General features: G+C 38.3%; 1 protein-coding gene across 2 annotated transcripts in view; it reads right to left on the bottom strand.

Moving 5' to 3' along the window:
* Nucleotides 1-26,791, bottom strand: part of Mfn1 (mitofusin 1) — a 49,135-nt gene extending 22,344 nt beyond the window's left edge. Inside the window, exons 1-9 of one of the 2 annotated variants that reach the window (XM_048347073.1) lie at nt 26,445-26,791; nt 25,290-25,408; nt 21,820-21,955; nt 17,055-17,217; nt 16,574-16,698; nt 14,366-14,474; nt 12,138-12,245; nt 11,775-11,928; nt 10,300-10,367 (exon numbers count right to left, since the gene is read on the bottom strand). In XM_048347073.1, the coding sequence (XP_048203030.1) occupies nt 10,300-10,367; nt 11,775-11,928; nt 12,138-12,245; nt 14,366-14,474; nt 16,574-16,698; nt 17,055-17,217; nt 21,820-21,955; nt 25,290-25,401 (975 nt within the window). In that variant the 5' untranslated portion in view covers nt 25,402-25,408; nt 26,445-26,791. The remainder of the gene's footprint in view (nt 1-10,299; nt 10,368-11,774; nt 11,929-12,137; nt 12,246-14,365; nt 14,475-16,573; nt 16,699-17,054; nt 17,218-21,819; nt 21,956-25,289; nt 25,409-26,444) is intronic. The other variant, XM_048347074.1, reaches the window with a different exon arrangement.
* Nucleotides 26,792-27,124: the final 333 nt, after the last annotated feature.

Genomic DNA, 27,124 nt, shown 5'->3' on the forward strand with positions numbered 1-27,124 from the left:
AACTGATAGAAACTATGATAATTATTTTCTGAAATGTTTGTCAAAATAAGTAGCCTTCAAGCTTTAAAAGGTATTCATTTAATACTCCAGTAATATATTTTTTATTCTGAAATCATTGGTATATTTCGTGTTCACATTAAATGTACTATTTATAACCTATGTTTAGCCTCCTGTCTGAATTGTGTACTCCAGACAGAAAAAGCTCAAAATCTTTTCACCATTTTAGTTCCTTTCTTCATTATTTTCTTTGAAGTATTGAAAAACCAGTTGTTTGCTATAGGTGTAAGGCATGTGATAAGTCATTTAGTCAACCATTTATAAAGACAACTCAGAGTCCATTCTTCTTTCAAATCACCTAGCTTCACTTTGTCTAGGAAGATCATTTACGAATTACTCATCTTCACTGATCTTTGAAGGACTAGTGATTAGTTACAGTACTCCTGTGCTGATTAAATGTTACACATGATTTTTTCTTTATAATTTCCAACAATTACCCAACAGTAAGCACAAATATAAACTACTTTAATAATAAACACAGCTCCAATTTAACTTTAGATGCTTCTGTTTTATAAATATTCATCTATAAAAATTATAGTGAAAACACAAAAATAATTTTAAAAGAAAAGAAGTTAAAAGAAATTCTAAATTCCTCGACGAAGTAGATCTAGATATCAGCAATGAAGATCCAAATATGTAGATACAGCACATTGTTAGAGCTAGACTAGATGGGGGGAAAAAAAGATCTCAAAAGTTATTAGGCAATATAAATTACCCTCTGATTCAAAAAGATATGGTGAAGTATATACAAAGAAAAAATATTTTCCTAATTAAAAAGATCCCCACAAAAGTATTCCTTTCATCTGCAGGATATTGAGAGACAATCTGAAAAACTTCCTTATATACTAATAGTGAAGGAATCTCCACTGGAAACATACAATGTACAGAGTTCCAAGATTTTCTGTATCAGTAACTCTATTTTTTCCAAAGGCTTAAAGCACTATCCCAAGCCAATTTTAGTTCCATCTTGTCAGAGTATTCTATAGACTACTTTAGGACTTACTAGTAATTGAAAACTTAACTGATAATCGAATCCCAATTAATTTTTTGCTTTCTTAGTAACATCTAAAGAAACAAAGTAATAATTTAGCAGTCAGTTAAACACTTTTTGCTAATAATATATGTAACTAAAACTTAAAACGAATAAACCTGTCATTTCTCATCAATTTCTTATTGCAAATATACTGAAACAAGCAAAGTATACAAAAGAACACCAATATACTTTTTATCTAGATGCTAACATCAAACCTCCTTTGTTTACCTGTCCCTCTACTCACTACATACATACATATACACACATACACATATATCCATCCATCTGAGACATGGTCTCACTAAGTTGCTTAGCTGGCCTTGAACCCCTAGCTGTTTTTAAGCTGCTTTTGTGGAAAAGCTTGACATCTCTGCACTGAATGTGTGTCTGTTCAAACCATTCTCCATACAATCACTCACTTTGACCTATTCCTTATCTATTTAAAGCTAAAGCTCATGTGTACCCTGGAGATTGGCTGAAGGGTTGTTTTCCCATGGCATTACCATTTAATAGATCAGATCTCTTTTCACTGCTCTTCATTATGTTTCTTTATTTGGCATACAGGGCTAGTGGTCAGACTTAACACCTAGAATTCCTGGTGTTTGGGCCTGGAGCCTAAAAATTCCAGTTTTACAAGTTGCTACACTACAAATATGCATGCTTCATACTTACATCAGTCAAGGCTAATCATGACCCACTACTAAACACTACAAATCACATTTGGTGAAACACCTGGAATCTGTATCTGGGAGGCTGAGGTGGGAAAATAAGTAGAGTCCAGCAGTTGGAAACTTGAGACCTCAACTCAAAAGAGAAACATGAATATCTGTCTTCTGAAAACGGACATCTTCCCTACTCAATCATGAAGCGATTAAATTCGAAACACCATTTGGACACAACTACTACCTAACACAATCTACATCCAAATTTTACATCCCAGGAATGTCCTTTACAACGAATCCTGACCCTTTAGAAAAAGAGTTTATCTCCCCTTCCTAAACATGAGGCTCAAGTGGTAGAATGCCAGCTTTGAGTACAAAAGCTAATCAAGAAACCCTGAGTTCAAGTCCCATTACTGGCACAAGAAGGAAGGAAAGGAGGAAGGAAGGAAAGGAATGAGGGAGGGAGGGAGGGAGGGAGGGAGGGAGGGAGGGAGGGAGGGAGGGAGGGAGTGGTAACTATAAAACTGCAATGAAATAAATGGGGGAGAACACATTAGAATGTGCAAGTTGTTCTTAAAATGTTGCTTGTTCAAATGCAGGTTAAAGAAAGTAAGAACTGAGCATGTTGGCTTACATAATCCAGCAACTTGGGAGGCAGAAATGAAGTATTTGTGGTATGAAGCAAGTTCTGGCAAAAAGGTAGACCATATATATCTCAATCTGGGCATAGTAATGCTCATCTGTAATTCCAGCTATTCAGGAGGCATAGGAAGGAGGATCAAGATCTGAGGTAGACAGGCAAAAAAGATGAGACCCTGTCTGAAATACAACTAAGCAAGAAAGGCCTGGCAGTATGTTTCAAGTGTCAGAACACCTGCCTAACGAGAATAAAGATCTGATTTCAAACTCCAGTACCCCTCCCACAGATTTAGACTATTATTACTCTAACTTCCAGCTTTGTACAACTCAAATCTTTATTTAAAATACTTAGCTCCCTTTGAACAAAAAAAAAATTGAAGAAGCTCAGGACAAAGATCAGACTGATTAAAATAACTTGGCACAAAATTTTTCCATAAAAATGGTAAGACTGCAAAGAAAAATGAATCCCTAAAACAATGAGCAAATGTGAGGAAGTGGAGATATGTGACTCTGGTGGCAGAGCTTCAAGAAAGCTAAGGGAAAGAAAAAGTGAGGCCCAATGAAAAATAATACTAATAAAGAGAGGAACCAAAAAATTAGCAACCAAATACTGGTTAAAAAAATAAAAATATCTGGAAGTGGTACTGTAGCTCAAAGTGGTAGAGTACTAGTCTTACGCAAAAAGGCTCAGGGATAGCACCCAGGCCCCAAGTTCAAGCTCCACAACCGACAAAAACAAAAAACTAAAAAAAAAAAAAAAAAAAAAAAAAAAAAAAAATCTGAATTTTAAACTCCTCTCTCACTTAACAAATGGGACTACTTTAAAATAAAAAGTTTCTGCATAGCTAAAGACATAACCACTAAACTAGAAAGACAGACAACCAATTGGAAAGACCTTCATCGGCAATGCAACAGACAAAGGCCTAGTATCTGTAAGGTTCTTGGGAAAGGAAACCCACCACATGGTTCAAGCAGAGAAAATTTTATTAGGGGGAGGGCAAACTTCCAGCCCACACAAAATGGAGGCATGGGGAGACAGAGGGAAGGAAGAAGGGAAAAAGAGAGAAAAGAACAAAAGAGAAAAGGAAAGAGAGCAGGGACCATGTTGAGCCGGATTATATAGGAAATGGTGGGAGGTATGGCCAGGTGGATTGGATCTGACCTCAGAGAAGGAGGGGATAACTGCCTCTAGGTGTGCTAGTTACCTAGGTAACTCAGGAACTGGGTGCAGACTTAAACAGGTGGGGGGGCATCTGCATGGAGCCCTCCTGGGTGTGGATCTTACAATATCCATCATATACAGGGAGCACAAGAAACTAATCCCTCCTAAACCTAATAAGCCAATCACTAAATGGGCAAGGGAGCTAAAGAGACTTCCCATAAGAAGAAATAAAAATATCAAAGAGGGGCTAGGGATATAGCCTAGCGGCAAGAGTGCCTGCCTCGGATACACGAGGCCCTAGGTTCGATTCCCCAGTACCACATATACAGAAAACGGCCAGAAGCGGCGCTGTGGCTCAAGTGGCAGAGTGCTAGCCTTGAGCGGGAAGAAGCCAGGGACAGTGCTCAGGCCCTGAGTCCAAGGCCCAGGACTGGCAAAAAAAAACAAACAAAAACAAAAAAAAAATATCAAAGAAACACATGAGGAAATGTTCAGTATCCTTGACCGTAAACGAAATGCAAATAAAAACAACCCTGAGATACTGCCTTACTCCACTTAGAACAGCCTGTATTCTGAATTCAAGCAACAACAAATGCTGATGGGGATGTGGAGAAAGAGGAACCCTACTGTACTGCTGGTGGGAATATAAACGAGTACAACCACTCTGGAAAGCAGCGTGGAGGTTCCTCAAAAACCTAACATAGATATACCCTACCACCCAGCCATACCGCTCTTAGGCATATACCCTGAACAACAGGATCCAGGATACAACAAAGATACCTGCACTTTCATGTTCACTGCTGCACTGTTCACAATAGCCAAGATATGAAAACAACCCAGATGTTCCACTACAGATAATGGTATCCAAAAAATGTGTTACCTATTTATAATGGAATTCTAAACAGCTATTAGAAATGATAAAATAATGGCATTTGCAGGGAAATGGACAGGACTAGAACAAATCATGTTGAGCTAGACAAGCCAAGAATAGAGAGACCACGGTCTCCCTGATCTAAGTGTTAGAATAAATAGACATGACAAAGAAAGCAGGACCCAAGATACCAATCCACAGCAAGACCAAAAAAGGTCAGTCTTGAGAGAAATGCACCAAAAAGTAAGACCCAAGCACTACTTTGTATGTACCTAATATACAGACTGAAAAGAATTCCAAAGATAAGAAGACAAAGGACCTCCTCTTTTTTTTTTGCCAGTCCTGGGGCTTGAACTCAGGACCTGAGCACTGTCCCTGGCTTCTTTTTGCTCAAGGCTAGCACTCTGCCACTTGAGCCACAGTGCCACTTCTGGCCTTTTCTATATATGTGGTGCTGAGGAATCAATCGATTGAACCCAGGGCTTAATGTATATGAGGCAAGCACTCTTGCCACTAGGCCATACTCCCAGCCCAGGACCTCTTCTTAATCTTACAGTATTTCAAGGACCCTATCTATATTCTTTTTTTTTTCCTATCTATATTCTTTACCTTACATACGTTATATACATGTGCACATCTGAGAGAAGTTGGGAGGAGGGCACAGAATGAGGGGAAAGTGGGTGGGAAAAAAAATACAGTAGAGGGGGACCCAACAGCTGCAATGGACATTGATGAAAGCGAACTAAGCAACTCAAGGGCAGCAGGTGGGGGCAGGGGGTGGAGAAATGAGAGAGAAGAGGGAACAGATTACACTAAGCAAAAGGAAAGAAATGTATATATCACCCGACCTGGAAGACACTGTTTTATTGTTAATGTTCATAGAGTTCAGAAGCACTGTGGACTACAATGATGTCCATCATTGGGAAGGCTAAAAAACATGATGAATGTGCGGGGGGGGGGGGGATTGAAGGGAGGAAAGAAAGGTGGGAGAAAAATGAGGAAGGGGGTAACAAGTATGAAAAGAAACATACTCACTACCTCAAGCATGTAACTGTAACCCCTCTGTACCTTATCTTGACAATAAAAAACCAATAATATTTGACAAAAGAAAGAGGTCCTGTATTTCCATAAAAACTTAAAAATAAAAAACCACAAAAACCTGTCAATAGGAAATGTCAAAAATCATACACAGACAATGAAAACTTTGCTAGGGCATCTCCCTAACAATCATGAGGCTCTGAATTTTAACATCAGAAACCATTAAAAAAAATAAAGTAGATACTAAAACCTCAAGAATACGCACAAAACTGAATTTATAAATTCACAATCATTAAGTCCTTTCTTAAAAGAAAAGGAAAAATCAACTCAACTAAAAAACTATGTTAATGGTTAACAAAAACTTAATGATCAAAAGTCTAATAATAATACTTATCAACTGTGATATATTAATCAAGGGCTGAGGCTAGAGTTTGAAAGGAATAAAGTAATTAAAATCACTAGTAAGTCTGATAAAGGTAGGAATGGGGGGTGGGGGCAGTGCACACAATTAAAGGACATAAGACATTTAAACATAGTAGACCTTAATTCACATTTCTTGCATGGGGAAGAGAAAACATTTCTCTTTTTTTTCCCCTATTTCTCCGAACTTTATCCTGTCATACTAAACTAAATCTTTGCTAAAACTTCTCCTTGTGAGATTCTCCCTATTGGGAGACACCTTAAAATGCTTTCCCTGTGTGTATCTCAAGGTGATTTTGCATAGGAAGTGAGAAACTAAGGAAACTCCTCATTCATCATCTGGTGACAGAAACTAACAACCTGGATCCCGGACTAAACCTTACACATAAAATAATAACCTGTTTCTTTTTTCTTTTTTTTTCTCAAGGCTAGCACTCTGCCAATTGAGCCACAATGCCACTTCTGGCCATTTTCTGTTTATGTGGTGCTGGGGAATTGAACCCAGGGCCTCATGTATACAAGGCAAGCATTCTTGCCACTAGGCCATATCTCCAGCCCTAACCTGTTTCTTTGAGGATGTGTTTTGGGGAAATTTATTTTTTCTTTTCTTTTTTCTTTTTGCTGGCTCTGGGGCTTGAACTCAAAGCCTGAGCACTGTCCCTGAGATTCTTCTGCCCAAAGCTAGCACGCTACCACCTGAGCCACAGTACCACTCTGGTGGAGGTTTAATTTTTTAACTCTGAGTGTATTTTAGATATAAGGCCCTCGTCTGATGTGTTGCTAATAAGATTTTGCATTCTGTGAGCTTCTTATTTATCTTGCTAGCTATGACATTTTCCATGCAGAAATTCTTGTTTGATGCAATACCACTTATCTAGTCTTTCTTTGATTTGTTGTGGTTCTGGATCTTTATTTAGGAAGTTTCAGCCTGTGCCTAGGAGTCCTAGCGTTTCCTTTATCCCTTCCTGTAGTATTTTCAGGATATCTGGTCTTACATTGAAGTCTTTGATCCATTTGGAGTTGGTTCTGGTACAAGGTGACATATAAGGATCTAACTTCAGTTTTTTTCACATGTATAGCCAATTCTGCCAGCACTATTTGTTGAAGAGGCTTTCTTCTACCATGTGTTTTGGCTCCCTTATCAAATATTAGGTGGCTATAGGTCTGTGGGTTCATTTCTGGGTCTTCTATTCCATTGGTCCTCAGGATATTTTTAGGAGAGGATCACAAGGGCTCAATAGCTATGTGAATAAGATCATATAACATACTTATCAAAATGAACTAGCAAAACGAAATGTACTCATTACCTGACTTCTGTAACTGTAATCCCTCTGTATATTACCTTTACAATAACATTTTAAAAATTTTTTTAAAGAATAGCTTGACATTTTCAGTTTGGATCATGACTTTCATCAACTGAATTTCTTGGTAACTGAATTTCCTGAAATAAGATAAGGAACTAACTTTCTGGTTCCTTTACGGCTAGGAATCCACTTTTGGCTCAGAAGCAGCTACTCAAGACAGACCATCAACCCTCTTTTAAGATCAAAAGGAATCAAAGTCCTTTGGGGGAAAACTGAAATTAATAAATGTCAAAAGGGCATAAGACGCAGTATTTGGAAGCAGGAAATATAAACTGAAAACAAGCAAGCAAACAACTAAGGTCTTCCTCCCACAAGATCTTTTAGATGCTAAATTATAAAAACTGAGATACAAAGGCCTTCCAGTATAGATTCAGGCCCCTGAACTTGCTAGTCAGGTGCTCCATTACAGCAACACTCCTAATCCTCATTTTGCTTTATTTTTTGCATAGTATGTCTTCAGTCTCTGGCCTCATGCCTTTAAAAAAAAAATATTTGCCTGCCAGTAAATAGACATGAACTACCAGACTTGGTTTATTTGTTGATTTGTTTGTTTTGTTTTTTTGCCAGTCTTGGGGCTTGGGACTCAGGGCCTGAGCACTGTCCCTGGCTTCTCTTTGCTCAAGGCTAGCACTCTACCACTAGAGCCACAGCGTCACTTCCAGCTTTTTCTGTTTATGTGGTACTGAGGAATTGAACCCAGGGCTTCATGCATGCAAGGCAAGCACTCTACCGCTAAACCATATTCCCAGCCCAGGCTTATTTGTTGAGATGGGGGGTCTCATACTTTTTTCCAGGGCTGATCTATCATGAACTATGACCCTCCCAATCTCTGCCTCCCAAGTAGCTGGGACTATGAGTGTGAATCACCTTCCCTAGCCAATAATTCATTTCTACACAAATTATTTTCTTTTGTGTAGTACTGGGGTTTGAACTCCAGGCCTTTTGCTTGCTAGACAGGAGGAACTCCACTGCCTGAGAAATTTCTAACCCTCGTTGCTTTTGTTATTCAAATACAGTCCTGCTTTTTGCATGGGAAAGCTGAGATAATTAAGATTACAGACTTACTTACTCAGACTTAAACAAAAAGTTTCGCTCTGAATTGATACTGTTCATGACTGTCGTATAAAAGTTATTGGTAATAAACAATATTTCCATATATAGTTTTAAATGCTCAAATTAACTACAATAAAAAATGAACTACCAAATTTTTTCCAAAAACATTTTTAAGGAGTTGGGATGTAGCTCAGTGGTAGTGTGCTTGACTAGCATATACAAGGCCCTGGTTTTGATTCCTATGATCACAAAAAGTATTACAGACAGGCCAGAAAACATCTTAAAAGAATAGTTCTTAAGTCCTCCTGATTACTACAAACACTTGATAAGCTTTGAATACAAACAGATTCCTTGGCCAACCTCTCTCTAATTGGATCAGCATCTCTGCAAAGGTCCACCTACATTTTCTCCCAAGTACCTCCTGTAATTCTCATCAGCCAATTTTGAGAACCAATGCCCCACAGTAAATCTTTATTCTCCTGCTTCCCATATCTCCTAGAAGATATTCTTGGAAAACAAAAGGTGTATCATGCACTCATAGGAAGAAAGTATAAATGTACAAAACAGTCTATAATTTGGTAGAAAAAAGCAATAGTAAACATCAACAAAACATATATACATAAAGTTCACTAAATAGAAAAGACAAGGATGCTCTGTCTACACACCCTTCACAAGGATAAAGTAATTAAAGATATTATCATTCAACTCTCTTGTGACTGTAAAAAGGAGGAGAAAGTAAACCAGTTCTGAGAAACTGGAGTTCAGGTAACATAGAGGTTGACTTTAAAGGACATCTACTGCTATCCTCAGATTCTCAAATAAGTAAAGGCAGCTGAGCATGTTTTCCTTCATAAACATTTTGTTTTACCTGCCTAAAAGTCTTCCTTCTCTCACTAGTTTAGAGACGTGGGAAAAGTAAGAAAATACTTAAATTAACATATTTAGCCAAGTATATTTAACATTCATACTCCTTCTATTTAAGAACATTACTATTTATAGGAAGGAATAGATGTTTTTCTAATTCTTAAGTCTTGGGCTGGGAATACGGCCTCATGGTAAAAGTGCTTGCCTCGTATACATGAAGCCCTGGGTTCGATTCCTCATCACCACATATATAGAAAAAGCCGGAAGTGGCACTGTGGCTCAAGTGAAAGAGTGCTAGCCTTGAGCAAGAAGCCAGGGACAGTGCTCAGGCCCTGAGTTCGAGCCCCAGGACTGGCAAAAAAGAAAACAAAAGAATCTAATTCTTAAGTCTTTATGTTCATTCACAAGTGGGAAGGAAATCTGGAATCTATGCAGAACTAGATTAAATTAAGCTATGTGAGAGTTTAGAAGATTAACAACTACAGAGTTTATGTCACTGAAAATTTCATGCCTTAACTGTACTATATTACAAGATCAATTTTGTTCCTTCATCAATGTTGCAAACACATCACTCATTCACACACTTAGTTTCCTAATAGATTCCTATTGTACTGGAGCTGTGCCTTAATTCTTTTTGTAGTTATTCATTTCTTCAGAATATTTTATATAAAAGGAGGGGATTTAACAAGTGGTAATACAGTTTAAAAATGTAATAACATTTAGTCAAATGATAGTAAATATGCTCTACTTATTTCTATGAATAGTAACAGTATAAAAATGATCTTCGTTTTGCTCAATTATATGTTCCATTGATCAATTACATTTGTTTGTGCTTGCTCCAAATTACTGAATACAAAGAATTATCATTCACTGCACAACCCAAGCCATACTAGAAGCATTTCTCACTTAAATATAAATGTATAAGAAAAAAGAATGAAGAAATTACAATCTTTAATTCTCAACTCTTACAGATCATCCAATTGCGGGAGCTTCCTTTCTTCAAACCTTCCTTGTCTCACTTGCTGTGTCAGTAACTACACTTAATAACAGCAGAGGTTATTGACAAAAAAAATGAAGATTACAATCCAACCAATGCTAGAATTTTGTATTAGACAATACATTGGCAAAATTCCTACCTCAAAAATTTGTTCAAAATTCTGAAACTCTTGTAATCTCGCCTGAAATCCTTCAGCAAGTGCCCCACCTGTAATATATGGAAAATATTTTAAAATCTAGTATAGAAATCTTCCCTTATCCATGAGAAATATGTCCCAAGGCTCTCATGCATGTCTAAAACTGCAGACAGTACTAAACCCTCCATGCACTATGGTTTACCAACACATAAATTAAAATGCCTTTTCCATCTTAATAATGGGTTTATCATGCACAGTGGCCATATTTTTGAAGTCAGAAGTGTGATGACTAAACCAGCACAAATTTTTTTCCTCACAATTTCACACTTTTTTATTACTTCAGCATATGATTTCTTTTTCCTCATTAAGCCAAACATTTTACCTATTCACTTAAAGGAAATATTTTATGAATTCTTTTGGAATATCTGAATTGCAAAAATTAGTAATTACTCTTACTCCTTAGAGAATTAAGTAAAATAAGTACTTCAGCACAGCACTACAACCACTGTGCAGCTGATCCAATAAGCAAGATGATGGAGTGTCATATGTATACATTAAAAACAGGATGATTAACATCACTTGGGATGGCTACACAGTTCATCTTGCTACTTAGAACAGTGTGACTTAAAATTTATGTGTTATTTAAGCTAGGCCCAGACGGCTCACATCTGTTATCCTAGCTACTCAGAAAGCTAAGATGTGAGGATTGGGGTTCAAAGCCATCCCTGGGTAGATAAATATGAAGGAGTCTCATCTCCAATTAATCACCAAAATCCAGAAGTGAAGCTGTGGTTCAAGTGGTAGAGCACTGTCCCTTAAGCAAAAAAGCTAAGGAAGAATACAAGGCCCTGAGTTCATGCCCTAGTACCAGCATAAATAAATCGTTTCATTTTAAAATTTTCCATTTAATATTTTCAGCCTTGGTCAAACATGAGTTGCTGATACTGTAGAAAAGTGAAGGAAACACAAATGTATACATCAAGGTAAGATTTTTAGTAGATATACTTCTAAGATATGCTTCTATTGAAAAAATAAAATCTAAAGCCAGGCACTGCTGGCTCATGCCTGTAATCGTAGCTACTCAAAAGACTGAAATAAATCTAAGGATCACATTCTGAAGCTATTCTAGGCAGAAAAGTCTGTGAGGCTCTTATCACCACTTACCTACCCAAAAAGAAGTAGAGCTGTGGCTCAAATAGTAGAGCACAAGCCTTGAGCACAAAAACTCAAGGAGAGCACCCAGGCCCTGAGTACAAGCTCCAGGTCCAGCAATGGCACACACACACACAAAAAAAATCTAAGGCTAAGGGAATTGCTTAAGTGATAAGAGCATAGAGCAATTGTGAGGCCCTGAGTTTAAATGCCAATCGATAGACCATGGATAGCAATTGTGACACCCTGAGTTTAAATGCCAATACTGTCAAAAAATGAATACTGAAATTAAAATAAAAGAAAGCCTATATATAATGAATACATACCACCTTCTGGCATTCCTTGTACTTTGTGTTTTCTAGCACTAAGAACTTCCTTTGCTGAAACAAAGAAGATACGATTCCGTGCTTCTGAAGGACTAACGACTTTGAGTTCCTCCACTAAGAAATGCAGGCATCTTTCCATATGTTGTCTGCGTACCTAAAAGAATAAAGACATTTTAATAATTTTAACAAAACTAATTACAGAAAACAACCAGAGGCTATAATAAACTTTACTTATCATGAAATTACAGCAACAGTTCCCATATATTTAATAAATGTAGGAAGTTTTAGGAAATCTCTCAATCATCTTAACTTAATGATTTTCACATAACAATGTACATAACTTCAAGGAAAAAATTAACTTACATCTTCCATATATTCTGGCTCTGATGCAGACGCATCCCAACGGTTATTCAGAATGAAAATATTAGGCTTTGAAAGCCTCTCGTTCACCTTGTGAAAAAAATGTTTCTCCTGAAAAACACCAAGAATCCCTTCTTAAAGATATTACATATTTATAATTGAAACTTTAATTTATAAATCTGAATCAGTGGTTAGTATCTATAAATAAAGGATCCTAAGGTACTCTACAAGCATTACACCTTTTGAAGATAGAAACTTTATAAGAAGATAAAACTAATGATTTTCCCTGCCTCAGCCATAAATCTTTTTTGAAATGTAACTATCATTTATCTTTACTACATGTAGGACATAAAAGTAATTATTAAATAAATAGTACATGCTCTCAAAATGTTACTTGAAATTCTTTATTTTAATTTTTGGGGTAGTCCTAGAGCTTGAACTCAAAGCCTAGCTTAAAGCTAGCATTCTACCACTTGAGCCACAGCTCCACTTCCCTTCTTTTTGATGGTTTAATGAGTAACAGTCTCATGGATTTTCCTGCTGAGGGTGGCCTGGAACTCCAGTCCTCAGATCTTAGCCACCTAAGTAGGTAGGATTAGAGGCTTGAGCCACTGGCACCTTACTATTAAAACCTTTTTAAGAATTAAGCATTGGACTTATTGTTTAAGGAAAAATTGAGAATTATCTTGTGAATGGCTCAAACTTAGCTTACAAATCATGTGTACAAAAGCAAAAAAGTTATTCGTATTTGTTAATATTGCTTCCTTTTTGTAGCCTTTGTACCTGTACAGGGCAACAGTAAGGGGCCAAGCAGGAGATGTGTAATCTCTGTATAAATTAGGAGCTAGCAACACTCTTGAATTTATCTGTTCTCTTTTGATCAGTTACTTAAAAAAAATTATGATGAACCGTTAAAAACAATTAATTAAGCCTAGTACCCATGGCACACAACCTGTCATGTCTGCTGAAATAAGCAACATAAAACAGAAGGACAGTTGTCCAGGAAAAAGTCAAGTTCCTATCTCAGAATAAGTAGTGTAAAAAAGGGCTGAGGACATGGCTTAGTAGTACAGTGCCTGTCTGTGTGTGTGTCCTAGATTTCAAACACTAATACACAAAAACAACCAGCTAAAACAAATAAATACCTAAGTAAATTACAATTTTAAGATACTTAAATAGAACATTAAAGAGAAGAGAGAATAGCACAAGTAGACACCAAAATCAGAATGTTGTATGAGAAGTTTGTTCTTTTGGGGCGCTGATGGCTCACACCTGAAATCCTAACTACTCAGGAGGCTGAGATATGAGGATCACAGTTCAGAGCTAGCCTGAGAAGGAAAGTCCATGAGCCTCTTATCTCTAATTAACCACCAACAGACTGGAAGTAGAGCTGAGGATCAAGTAGCAGAACACCAACCTTGAATGAAAAAGTAAAGGGCAGTTCTACAAAAAGTTTGTTCTTCCAACATCCAGCACCCCAATAATCTAGGTATTATACCATAATGTTATGATAGTAGTTTGGTTTTTGTGATACTAATAGTACAATCACCAAAGAAAGGTCTGGTATACTGGTAACACCTCTGGGTAATAATGGTAACACCTCTAGGTAACAATAGTGTTCAAACAAATACATGTCCATTTTTGTTTTAATTTCCTTTGTTGTTGTTGTACTGAAGATTGAACTCAGGGGCTCTCACTTCTAGCAAACACTACATTTGAGCCATGTCCCCAGCCTACTTACATGCTTTTGAAGAGTAACAAATTTTAAAATCATGTTGCAGTTTTACACTATAAAGTTTATTTGGAATAAAGATTTTAAGTTTGATAGAAACTTAGAATGTAATACAGACAAGCTGAAACCTATAGTACACTCATGTAAAGATGCAAAAGGTTAACAAAACTGAGAAAAGAAAAAGCTTTGTCTGATAGATGGCAGAGATAAAGAGACATAAATAAACAGCCTAACAATTTTGGCGCTCATTCCCTCTAAGATAATCGGAAGCGAATGCAAGTTCAGCTCATACTTTGAACTCACACAAACACTACAGTGCTAGAGTCTCCTTTGAAAAACTCTACAGAAAACCAAAAATAGCCATTCTAGTCCTATGGAAACACAATGCCTTCATTCTCTCTTGATTATAATTCATGATTTGGATTCCCCTCATGTTTTCAGGATGAAAATGGACACTATTTGATTTCCTACCAAAGACAGTAACATGATTAAATCCTACCGTGTTCATTAGTGTTGATTCAGAGTTTGCAACCAAAACGAAGACATCAGCATCTAGGCAAAATTTATCAATCCAGCTATCCAGCTCTGTAGTGACATCTGTGCCTGGACTAATCAAAGTGAGATAACAATTATATTTTTAATTGTGTTATAGATTTAAAAAAATACTTCCAATCATTTGGAACCTAAAGATTCAAGTTTAAATCATTTATAATAATACCTAGGAAATTTTGACAAAGCAAGTAACATGATCAATTCTTCAATCTTTTTAATCTTTATATTTTGAAAGACTGGAAAATAAGTACTGAAAAATAAAATTAAGCTAATAGACAATAAAAAGGGGGTGGACACATTTAACCATAGGTGGCTTATGCCTGTAATCCTAACTACTCAAGAGGCTAATATCAAGAAACTAAGATTCAAAGCCAGCACAGGCAGAAAAGTCTGTGAGACTCCATCTCCAATTACCAGAAAGAGCAGGGCTGGAGGCACAGCTCAAGTGGTTGAGTCAACAAACTAGCAAATAAATGTGAGGTCCTGAGTTGAGTCCCCAATACTGGGGAAAAAAAGAGTGCAACCAACCATATCCAGTAAAGCTCAGAGACTTAAATATTTATATAATAAACAAAATAAAAATAATGATGATTAAAGCCTCTGGTAGTTTTAGAAAATACCATGGAAATAGCAAGGATTTAAAAATTATCAGTTTTCACAGGTGAGGTTGTAGATATAATCTGGTTGCAAAAAAAAAAGTAAAATTGGCTAATACTATATTTGTATTTCACAAGTTACCCTCTTTCTTGCCTGAATTATTCTGTATGATCACTTGAAACACCCTTCTTGTTGAAAGGAATGCCCATCATCAAAAGCAAATAGTTCCCACAGAAAACTGATATTTGATAAAAGTAAGAACTTACCTAAATCTTGAAAATCATTGCTTCTTTTAATTAATGAAAATATTCAACTGATATGCATAAACACATACAGTGGGTGATTTTAAACCACATCAGAGGAACTGGAGATAGAAGTGCTTGCCTAGCATGCACAGGCCGTAAGTTAATTTCCAAATACCACAAAATAAATTTTAAAAGCTCAAATACTTCATAAATGCTGAATGACCCCTCTGCCAAAAAAATCCAAAAGCATTCCTTAACTCCTTTTTTTTTTTTTTGTGCCAGTCCTGGGGCTTGGACTCAGGCTCTGAGCACTGTCCCTGGCTTCTTTTTGCTCAAGGCTAGCACTCCACCACTTGAGCCACAGCGCCACTTCCAGCTTTTTCTGTTTATGTGGTGCTGAGGAATTGAACCCCGGGCTTCATGAATGCTAGCAAGCACTCTACCACTAAGCCGCATTCCCAGCCCAATAAGTGCAGCAATTTTTTATTTTTTGGTGTCACCCCTGGGGTTTGAACTCAGGGCCTGGGCACTTGGCCCTGAGCTTTTATGGCTCAAGGCTAATACTCTACCACTTGAGCCACAGCTCCACTTCCTCCTTAACCCTTTTTTTTTTTTTTTTGGCCAGTCCTGGGGCTTGGACTCAGGGCCTGAGCACTGTCCCTGGCTTCTTTTTGCTCAAGGCTAGCACTCTGCCACTTGAGCCACAGCACCACTTCTGGCCATTTTCTGTATATGTGGTGCTGGGGAATCGAACCCAGGGCCTCATGTATATGAGACAGGCACTCTTGCCACTAGGCCATATCCCCAGCCCCCTCCTTAACTCTTGAACACCAAAAAACTATAGAAATTTTCTAACACACTTGCTTTGCGCAAGGTCATCTCAGGTCATTACTGTTTAGAAGAAATACCTACTTAAAGGTATCTGACCAAGTCTGAGGATACAATTTAATGACAGTATTCCATATCATTTGCCAAAATCCTGAGCCTGATCCCAGAACCACCAAAAATATTTTTTAAGTATACAGTTTCTAATTCCTAACTATCTCAATTACAATCACTACTAAGTTACAAAATTTTACAAACTACCACATTTTGTTAAAGAAACCAAAGCAAGCAGTTATCTTCTAAAAAAATATATTATAACCAAATCAGACTAAGCAACTATTTAAAAGCAGATGTTCATTACAACCTCAAGTGAGAGCAAAGCAGCAATTAAATGTCTTAAACTTTTTTATGCTATATACTGAAGTCGGTATCATTATTGTATTAAATATGCTTAAGTCCAGAGAAAACAGATCCCAACATAAACTTACCTGTCTACTAAAACCAGGTCATCTCTCAGAAGGGCACATTTTGCTTTTGGCCAAAAGACATGTACAAGGCAGCCAGCTTTCAAATCTTTGTCCATATGAAGAGCATGGGCCAGCTGATTAACTGTCTGAAACAGGAGAGAGAGAAAAAATATACTTCTAATAAGAGTCAATAAGAGGGAGTAAAGTACTAAGTAGAGGAATGAATAAGGGTGAATATGGTCGAAATGTTTTGTTGGCCATGAAATTTGTTGAAATTGTTTTGGAAAATGGAAAGCCAATGAAGAATATTAGAGGGGATGAGACTGACTAGGAGATATTTGTGTTTGTGTGTGTATGGTGTGTGTGTAAATACTACTGATGGTTTTAAAAGTTATACATATACAATAAATGTTAATTTTGTTCATGACATGTTTTGTGAAATGTTTAAATTGCAACAGCATTATTTTAAGTGTATTATGCTGCTAATTATTAAATATTCTACCTTCACACTCCTCTTTTCATCTGATCCTTCTGTCATAAGATAGGCTTTATCTCCATCAGTTCCTTCAACGCTCAGGAAGCAATTGGTTGTATGGCCAATTCCACTTGGCAGAACTTTATCCCATAACATTGCATTGATAACAGAGCTTTTTCCACTGCTTGTCCTGAAGAATACACAATATCATGAAAAATTTAAAAACAAATACAAAAAAGAAACCACTAGGTTTTATAGGTTAACATTTACAAAATTTCAATTTCATTAAAATTTCACCAACAGGCTTTTTTTGTTTTTGACAACTAGAAAAAAATTACAAGACAACAAATCCTACCTTTCCCATAAAGATATCCTTGATTTTCTTGGTTCTTGTAATAATTTGAAACCACAGGTCAAAATTTTGTATACTCTTCCTAGGATGATAGATGAAATCTACCATCCCATTTTCTTTAATCTGGGATAGGTTGTGCTTGCTTCAACAAGTCTAGGCAATGAACCTTCTATCCCACTTACTAAATCACAGGCACTTGGTGTCCTGCCATTAAATGAAAGCTCAATTCCAATAAATCTGCTGTGCTGTGATAAAGTCAGGCTAAATAAAGATATCTGCTCAAATGCTTCCAGTTGACAGTCCTAATCTTCCAGCGCCCCAGCCCAGCATGTGACTGAAGATTCTAGAAGACACCAATCCTCAATTGGTGGGCCTCATCCTTCATGAGGCTCGAAATACCACGGGCAAATACAAGTCATCTCTGCGGGGCCTTACCCTCAGATTTCTTTTCTCACAATTAAGTGAGCACAATACAACAGTTGCTTTTATTTTGCTAAGTTGGAAGTAATTTGTTTTATAATTAGAATAATCTGAACAATTCTAGTAACACTGAAAACACCTCACATACCCCTATAGAGATTTGCTTTCCAATCAACTCACCCAAACCCAAGCTGTTCAGAGCCTTTTGCTTCACTACAAAAGCAACATGTTATCTTTAAGGTCTATGTGTCACCTCTTACTCTAAGTTTGAGTCATACTTTCGTTTATGTTATGCTTTTACTTGTTATACACAGTACTTTTCTCAACAGGTTTCTAATGCCACTAAAATAGAACTTACACGGATACCTATGACAATCCTTAAATTTAATCCTTCTGATCACTTCATAAAGCTTTGCTATAGTGAGTAACAGTAAAGAGTAACAGATGGAATAAGGCTGATTGAAATATATTCTAAATCATAAATATATGTGGAAATATAACAATTAAATTCTCCTCTGTACAACTAATGCTAGCTAGGGCTGGGGATATGGCCTAGTGGTAGAGTGCTTGCCTCGTATACATGAGGCCCTGGGTTCAATTCCCCAGCACCACATATATAGAAAATGGCCAGAAGTGGCGCTGTGGCTCAAGTGGCAGAGTGCTAGCCTTGAGCAAAAAGAAGCCAGAGACAGTGCTCAGGCCCTGAGTGCAAGCCCCAGGACTGGCAAAAAAACAAACAAACAACTAATGCAAGCTAATGATAGTAATAATTTTATGAAGAGTAGTTGCTGGGAGCTAGTAACTCATGCATATAATCATATCTACTTGAGAGGCAAGGACTATGAGGATCATGGTTCAAGGACAGCCCTAGCCAAAAGTTTAAGATATTACATCTCAATCAACAGCTATGCACAGTGATGCACATCTGTCATCCGAGTAACCTGTGAGACCGGGATCAGGAGGATCACAATTCCATACCAGCTGAGGTTCACAATACCCTCATTACAACAGAAAAGGCTGAGCACAATGATGAATGCTGGTCATCCCAGCAACAATGGGAAGTATAAGTGGTAGGAATGAAGTCCAGGCTAACCCGGGCAAAACCTGAAACCCTCAAAATTAACTAGAGCAAGCCAGTGGCTTCCTTCCACCTGTAATCCTACCTACCAAGGAGGCTGAGTTCTGAGGATTATGATTCAAAGTCAGCCTGGGAAGGAAAGCCTGAGAGTTTTATCTCCATTAAACTTCCAAAATAGCCAGAAGTGAAGCTGTGACTAAAGAAATAGAGAGTACTAGCCTTGAACAAAAGAAGCTCAGGGACAGCACCCCAGGTCCAGATTTCAAGCCCCAGAACAGCACAAAAAAAGAAAAACCAGAGTAGAAAGGGCCAGAGGAAGCCAGGCACCATTGGCTCATGCCTGTAATCTTAGCTACCCTGGAGGCTGAAGTGGGAGGATCAAGGTCCGAAGTCAGCCTAGGCAGACCAAGGTGAGAGATTATTATTATCTCCTATTAAACCCGCAAAAAGCCAAAAGTGTGGCTCAAGTGGTAACTCTAGCACCAACTCAAACAAAAAAGCCCCAGTACTTTTAATGGTCAGAAGCCCATAATTAATGACTGTGAACCTCTAATCTCTTCTTTTAGTCTTATACTTACCACAGAACACTCCGATGACCAGATATCTCCCATGAAATTAGGATCTCCCAAGAAATTCTACAGCACACATCAAATATGTGTCCTTTAAGTCAATTTATACCATTAAAATTCAAACGGCCAGAAGTGGGGCTGTGACTCAAGTGGCAGAGTGCTAGCCTTGAGCAAAAGGAAGCCAGGGACAGTGCTCAGGCCCTGAGTCCAAGGCCCAGGACTGGCCAAAAAAAAATGAAAGAAATGTAAAATTCTACTACATTAGGTCAGATCTACAGGTAAAGGATTTAATCTTTGAAGACCAGTTCCCAAGTCCAAGATAATGACTTGTGCTGCTAAGCCAGCAAGTATAAACTTATAGTTCCCACAAATCCACACTTTTTTTTTTTACCCCCCTTGGTTAGACAGGTCATGGAACTCAAAGAAAGAAACTCTGGGGGCTGGGGATATAGCCTAGTGGCAAGAGTGCCTGCCTCGGATACACGAGGCCCTAGGTTCGATTCCCCAGCACCACATATACAGAAAATGGCCAGAAGCGGCGCTGTGGCTCAAGTGGCAGAGTGCTAGCCTTGAGCGGGAAGAAGCCAGGGACAGTGCTCAGGCCCTGAGTCCAAGGCCCAGGACTGGCCAAAAAAAAAAAAAAAAAAAAAAAGAAAGAAACTCTGTACTTACATTTATTAGAAGAATATTATACAGGGCATAGATGAGTAGCTAAATGAGGAGATGCTCAGGGTATAGTTTGGAGAAGGGTGACTTCTCTCAGCATAATTCCCCTGCTAGCACTTCCATGTGCTCCCCCAGGAAAGCTCACCCACCCAGCCAATAGTTTCTTTTCAACCCTTTAATCTTCTAATCACTTGTTTTTCTGGTGACTAACCTTGGCCTTAAACTATCTAGTGACCCCATCTTAAATCATCTCATTAGCATAAATTCAACTTTGATCAAAAGGGACTTATTTTAAACAACAAAAGCTTCCTGGAAGTGGCAAAATTATCTCTAGTTCCAGGCTAACTTAGGCTAACCTGAACTACCTACCAAAAAAGTAAAATATAAAAACTTTTAGATATCAAAGAAAGTAATGTTAAAACTATTCTTGTCACTCAAAAATGCCAAGAGTTTTTGGAGCTTAGGAGTTCTATAACAAAGAAGAACACAAAGACCAAATATATTTCTGTTTGTAGCATACTAATTTTGCTTTTCCTACGTGCCATCTCAATTTTTTAAGAAATTCCTCTTCATTTCCTTTTCATTGCATATCCTCACATTGTATATCAACATATCTAGTTACAATCACCAGTATAAGCCAGTGATTTCTACATTGTAGAATTTCTACATTGTTAGAATTCTAGTTCCAATTAGAAGTATCAGGGGCTGGGAATATGGCCTAGTGGTAAAGCGCTCGCCTCGTATATATGAAGCCCTGGGTTTGATTCCTCAGCACCACATATATAGAAAAAAGCCGGAAGTGGCGCTGTGGCTCAAGAGATAGAGCGCTGCTAGCCTTGAGCAAAAAGAAGCCAGGGACAGTGCTCAGGCCTTGAGTCCACACCCCAGGACTGGCAACAAAAAACAAAACAAACCAATTAGAAATATCAAATTCTGAGTATCTAAGTAGCAGAGACACATAGCTAAATTATTCAAAACAAAACTCTTTTTTTCTCCATACTTACCTCAAAGAATGGCACTCAAATAATTCATGACTGTTTTCTCATCTTCCTGAAACAAACTAATCACCAGGCTAGCCCTCTTTTGCATTTCTTATAAACCCCACTCTCCATGCTCACAGCTAGAAACTTAGAAGTTCTTGTCTAGATTACTATAACTGAGTCCAACCTTCTAGTCTCATCCAATCTATTCTTCTCACTATATCCAGTTATAATCCTCTTTGGTTATTTTTCAAAACACCTAAGAATGAAAAACTTACTATGATATCTGAAGTCCTTAAAAAAAAAATTTAGCTTGTTTTACTTCCCTCTTCTTGTCAATGTTCCCTAATGCCTTAAATTCAACCATGTATGGTTCTCCAAGCACATCATTTCTCTCTTTCTGTTGTATTTTTTTTGCAAGCAATGGAATTCTGGACATTTTCACATCCAATGCTAATATAATACCCCTTTATTTTTAATTCCTCTTAATTATTATGAGGCATATTTTGATAGACTTATCATCCTAGCTTAGCAATACAATACATTATAGAATCTCAAGTGTTTGCCCTTGGGATAATACAGCTGGTGTAAGCTATGGTTCTGTGCCCTTTCCTGTCCATTACCTGAGAGAGCATTTACTGCATATATCACTTGTTCTAACATCTGATTTAAAAAAAAATAAAAAAGCTTATGTCTCAAAATTAACCTCAGAAGCAATGATGATTACCTGCCAAAAAATGCCACTTTCATGTGTCTTCGAGATAGAACTTCGCCAATGATAGAAAGCTTGTTTTTATAGCCCTGTATTTCTACCAGATCATCCTCAGTGGCTATTCGATCAAGTTCAGGATTCCTATATGTTGCTGCAAAATTGAAATGGTATTAGAAAAAGTAGTATAAATGAGTATTAAGTTAATTATGCAATGTAATACCTAAGACCAAACATGTCATTTTTGAAATAAAAATGCTAAAACAAATGTCCACATTATCTGACTATTTAGTAAAAGGTACATGCTACCCTATTGCAATTAGTTGTAAGAATCCTGTCGAAAAGAATTTCAAAAGTAAAGAGAGCTGAGAATGTGGCTTAGTGGTAGAGTGCTAGCCTTGAGCAAAAGGAGCTCACCAACAGTGCCCAGGTCCTAAGTTCAAGACTCAGGACTGGCAAAAAAAAAAATTTTTTTCAAAAATAAGGACCAGGCCCAGTGGCTCACGCCTGTCCGCCTATCTATTCAGAAGACAGAGACCTGGAGGTAAGCCTGGTTAAAAAGTTAATTATGATCCCATATCCATCAACAAGTCGAGGATGGTGGCAAGCTTCTGTGATCCTAGCTACATGGGAGGCATAGGTAAGAGGATCACTGTATCAGATAAAACCCAGGTAAAAACAACTCAACTCTATGCCAAAAAGCTAAAGCACCAAAAGGATTAGGGATGTGGCTCCAGTAGTGGAGAGCCTGCTCAGCAAACGGAGGCCCAGAGTTCAAACTACAGGTTTCACTAAAAAAAATAAGAATTTCAAAAATATTTTTAAAATGTAAGGACCTAGGCAATAATGTATTTATTTGTCTAAGTCTTAAAAGTACAAATTAGGGCTGGGAATATGGCCTACTGGCAAGAGCGCTTGCCTCCTACACATGAAGCTCTCAGTTCGATTCCCCAGCACCATATATATGTAAAACGGCCAGCAGGGGCGCTGTGGCTCAGGTGGCAGAGCCGCTAGCCTTGAGCAGGAAGAAGCCAGGGACAGTGCTCAGGCCCTGAGTCCAAGGCCCAGGACTAGCCAAAAAAAAAAAAAAAAAAAAGTACAAATTACCCACCTGAGACAATAATTGATTTCTACAAAGAGAAATAAGAACCTAGTACCCTCCTATTATTTTTCAACACAATTTTGAGCTAAGTAGGGGGTGTCACATAGTAAGGAGTGATAGCAAACCCTCAGAAATTAAGATGTGGTTCATCTAGGCAAGATCTTGCTACCTTATAACTTCCTATTCTCTTCCCACAGATATGGAACAAAATAGCTCAGACAAGAAGAAAAAGCAGAGAGAAAAGAAAATTACAGATTGCACACCTTTCTCCCCAGGATTAGGAGAAAATGTCCATTCTAGCTCTAATATCTTCTGCTACACAGAAGGAGGAAATTCAAAAAGCCTATACAGCCCTTAATTTTTTTCTACCACAGGAACAGGAGATTAACATTCATATTCTTATCACTGCTTTTCAAAAGTAATAAAAAACAGATTTGCTATAAATGATCATGATTACAGACTGACAGAGGTACTTAAAACTATTCTAATTCTTATTTGATACTGCCTGTTGACTTTTCAATTCCATCAATATATACACAATTTAGTAAGTGACAGAAACAGGTTTAAAAATCATCTCTGGGGCTGGGGATATAGCCTAGTGGCAAGAGTGCCTGCCTCAGATACACGTAGGCCCTAGGTTCGATTCCCCAGCACCACATATACAGAAAACGGCCAGAAGTGGCACTGTGGCTCAAGTGGCAGAGTGCTAGCCTTGAGCGGGAAGAAGCCAGGGACAGTGCTCAGGCCCTGAGTCCAAGGCCCAGGACTGGCCAAAAAAAAAAAAAAAAAAAAAATCATCTCTGATTTTTCTCATTTTATTCTTGCTGTTCTATGTTCTTCATTTTATTTGCTGTTATTCTGCACCATTTTTCTGAGGTTCTAGAACAAGTGAAATAATACTCAGATTCTAAAAATGCTTTTTTACTGTCTTCTAGCATAATGTTCAAATATATAAATCTTTATATAATTTGTGATATATCTAATAAATGTGATAATATATATCATGAGTAATATTTGTATTACATATATTCATATTCTATATTACATAACATGTATCTACCATATTATATATCTGTTCTGCAACATATTAATATATAAAAATAATCTACAATTATAACATACAATATTGTATGTTATAGAATATTATATATTCTATTATATATCATATTATATATTGTATATTAATATATAATATTGCAATATATGTAATATTGTAATTAGTTGTAAAAATCTTGTCCAAAGAATTTCAAGGACTGGGAATCTGGCTTTGGTAAAGTGTTTGCCTAGCATACATGAAGCCCCGGGTTTGATTATGTAATATATTTACATTTATTATATATAATTATATACATTATATAATCATATATAATTACATACATTATTAGTATAATATTTTATATAATAACTTATATAGCTAAATATATATTTTTTAAAACTTCAATAGTTATTTCCAAATTGGTATATTCTTTTTTTTTGGCAGTCCTGGGACTTGAACTCAGGGCCTAGGCTCTATCCCTGGGCCTCTCTGTGCTCAAGGCTAGTGGTCTATCTACTTCTTGAGCCACAGCACCACTTTGGGCTTTTTCTGTTTATGTGGTACTGAGGAATTGAACCCAGGGCTTCATGCATGTTAGGCAAGCTCTACCACTAAGCCACGCTCCTAGCCCCCAAATTAGTATTTCTTGGTAAGACATTACTTAAAACACGTTTTGTACTTTCCCTACTGTAATCCTGCATAATTTGGAGAAAAAGGTCAATCTGGGGTCTTGGCTTCGTTTGTAAATTGGAGGAGATAAGTATAAATGGGGACAGCCTGATTTTTTATCTGGGAACTTCCTAGATGTGTGATCTTGTGCAAACTGCTCAACTTTACTGTGCCTGGGTTTTCTTGGAAGAATTTTTTATTTTTGTTTTTTGCCAGTCCTGGACCTTGGACTCAGGGCCTGAGCACTGTCCCTGGCTTCTTTTTGCTCAAGGCAAGCACTCTGCCACTTGAGCCACAGTGCCACTTCTGGCCCTTTTCTATATATGTGGTGCTGGGGAGTCGAACCCAGGGCTTCATGTATACAAGTCAAGCACTCTTGCCACTAGGCCATATTTCCAGCCCCTGCCTTGGTTTTCTTATCTTTAAAAGGAGTATGATTAGGGACTGGGAATTTGGCTTAGTGACAGAGTGCTTACCTACCTAGTGGTACTGTAAGGGTTAAAGTTAGTAAAGGGCTTAGATCAGTACCTTACATATAATTACTTAATTTCAGAAATGGGTTTCCTTCACTATGCATATCCTTCATCATATATAGAAAAATGTGAGTTCAATATCTAAAGTCAAAATAATAAAGCACTTTATTCTATTTTCAACAGACATAAAAAATTGAGAGGAACTAACCTTCAACAAAATATGATCCTTCAGTAACAAACTCCAGTAACTGGCCAAAGATGGCAGTAATTGCCTTCTTTGCCAGCACAAAGTGCTTCAATGGTGAAGTCGTTTCTGCCATTCTGATACTAGGGGAAGAAAACAAAGTTAGAAAAGCAATAATTAGCCTCTTCTATGGCACACATTTCCACTCCCAGCTTCTGCTGTGGCTCAGACAGGAGGATTACTTGAGCTTTTAGAGTTTGAGGTCAGCCTGAGCACACAGTGAGACTGGCTCAAAAAAAAAAAATAGCTAATTATTATACACACTTTCTACTTCTTATCTCGCCAATAGAGTAAATTAAACAAACAGAATATTTTTAGGTAACTGTTTTGGGTAAAGTGTTTTAATCAGAAGTTAAAGACTAATTTTGGGTACTATGTCACTAGAAGTTGAAATCTATTGGACAAAATCTTTGGTTGCAATTTTCACTTTTACTTCTCTTAGGTGAGTATGAAACTAAATGTGGCTAAACTGTAACTGTAAATAAGTGACTCTTAAATTACTCTTAAGTGACTCTTAACTAACTCTAGGTTAGTTCGAGGAAGCCAAGGTCACAAAGAGTAAGTTGATGTTTCTCTATCTGGTGCTATAGGTGTGTGGAGGAAAAATAAAATTCCAGGATCACAGGGTGCAGTACTGACGCTCAAAAAGAAATAGCATTCAACAAAGGAGGCAATATGAGAAATTTAGCCTGGCACTGGTGGCCCCATCCACATCTATAATCCTAGCCATCCAGGAAAAGCTGAAACCCTAGGGATTAGAAGTTAGGCCAGGCAGCATAGTCCATGAGATCCCCGTCTTCAGTTAACCAGCAGGTAGAGCGCAGGGGCCTGAGTAAAACAGTTAGGAAGTGCCCAGGCCCAGAGTTCAAGCCAACGCGTGTGCACACACACACAGAACCAAAACTCTGAAGGAATGTATGTTTTTTCTTTTAATTTCACGGCTCTCCCCCCGAGGCTTGTTTTTCCGACAGCAAAGGCAACCTCACCCGCGTCTACACGCAGAGCGCGCGTGCCTGGATCATGGCAGAGTGGCCATCAAGAAGGTGGATCCTTCAGTCTTGCTGCGTGGGAAAAGCAGGGTGGGGACGGAAACCCAGTTCCGCGGGTGTAAACACCTACCTCTGGGAAAGGCCAGGCCAGATCCCGCCACCTGCCAGCGCGCGCCGGCCGCGACCCGGAACCCCAGCCCGGCCCGGACTCCGGCCTGGCGGAGCAGGCTGACCACCGGGTTCGCCGGCTCCTTCGGTGAAGGACCGCGACGGCGGCGGCGGCGGCGGCGGCGCCTCGTCACAGAGCACACAACTCTCCACCCCCTGTCCCGGTCCGTTCGAAGGTCACCCACAGCGTCGCAAACTGGCCAGTGGTCGAGGCAGCTCGCACTCACATGGTCCCAAGCCGTGACCGGTCACCCAGCAACCGCAGCTCAGCCAAAGCACCCAGACCGCCTCATCCTGAGAAGTCAGACCTGGGAAGAAGGGAAGGGGGGCGGAGGCGGGAGCCGCCTGAGGGCAGATACTTCCGGTGCGTGGGCCAACCCGATTCTGTTTGACTCCTTTAGTCGGAAATACGTCATGCCCAGGCGCCATATTTCTTATGGGCAGAAGGCAAAGTTGTTGGGGACAAGGGCAGCTGACAGAATGGTGGATTTTTCCAGTCCTCCCCACAACTTTGCGTTTCAAAGTTTCCAAGATGTACGGAGTCTAGAAATGGCGGTCCTAGAGAAAACCAAAAGCATGTGGACGCAAGGTGGGCTTTGAGATGAAGACTAGAGAGGATTTTTGTTTCCCATGCCATTATCA

This window comes from Perognathus longimembris, chromosome 5, assembly GCF_023159225.1.
Source record: "Perognathus longimembris pacificus isolate PPM17 chromosome 5, ASM2315922v1, whole genome shotgun sequence".
In the NCBI taxonomy this organism is placed as follows: Eukaryota; Metazoa; Chordata; class Mammalia; order Rodentia; family Heteromyidae; genus Perognathus; species Perognathus longimembris.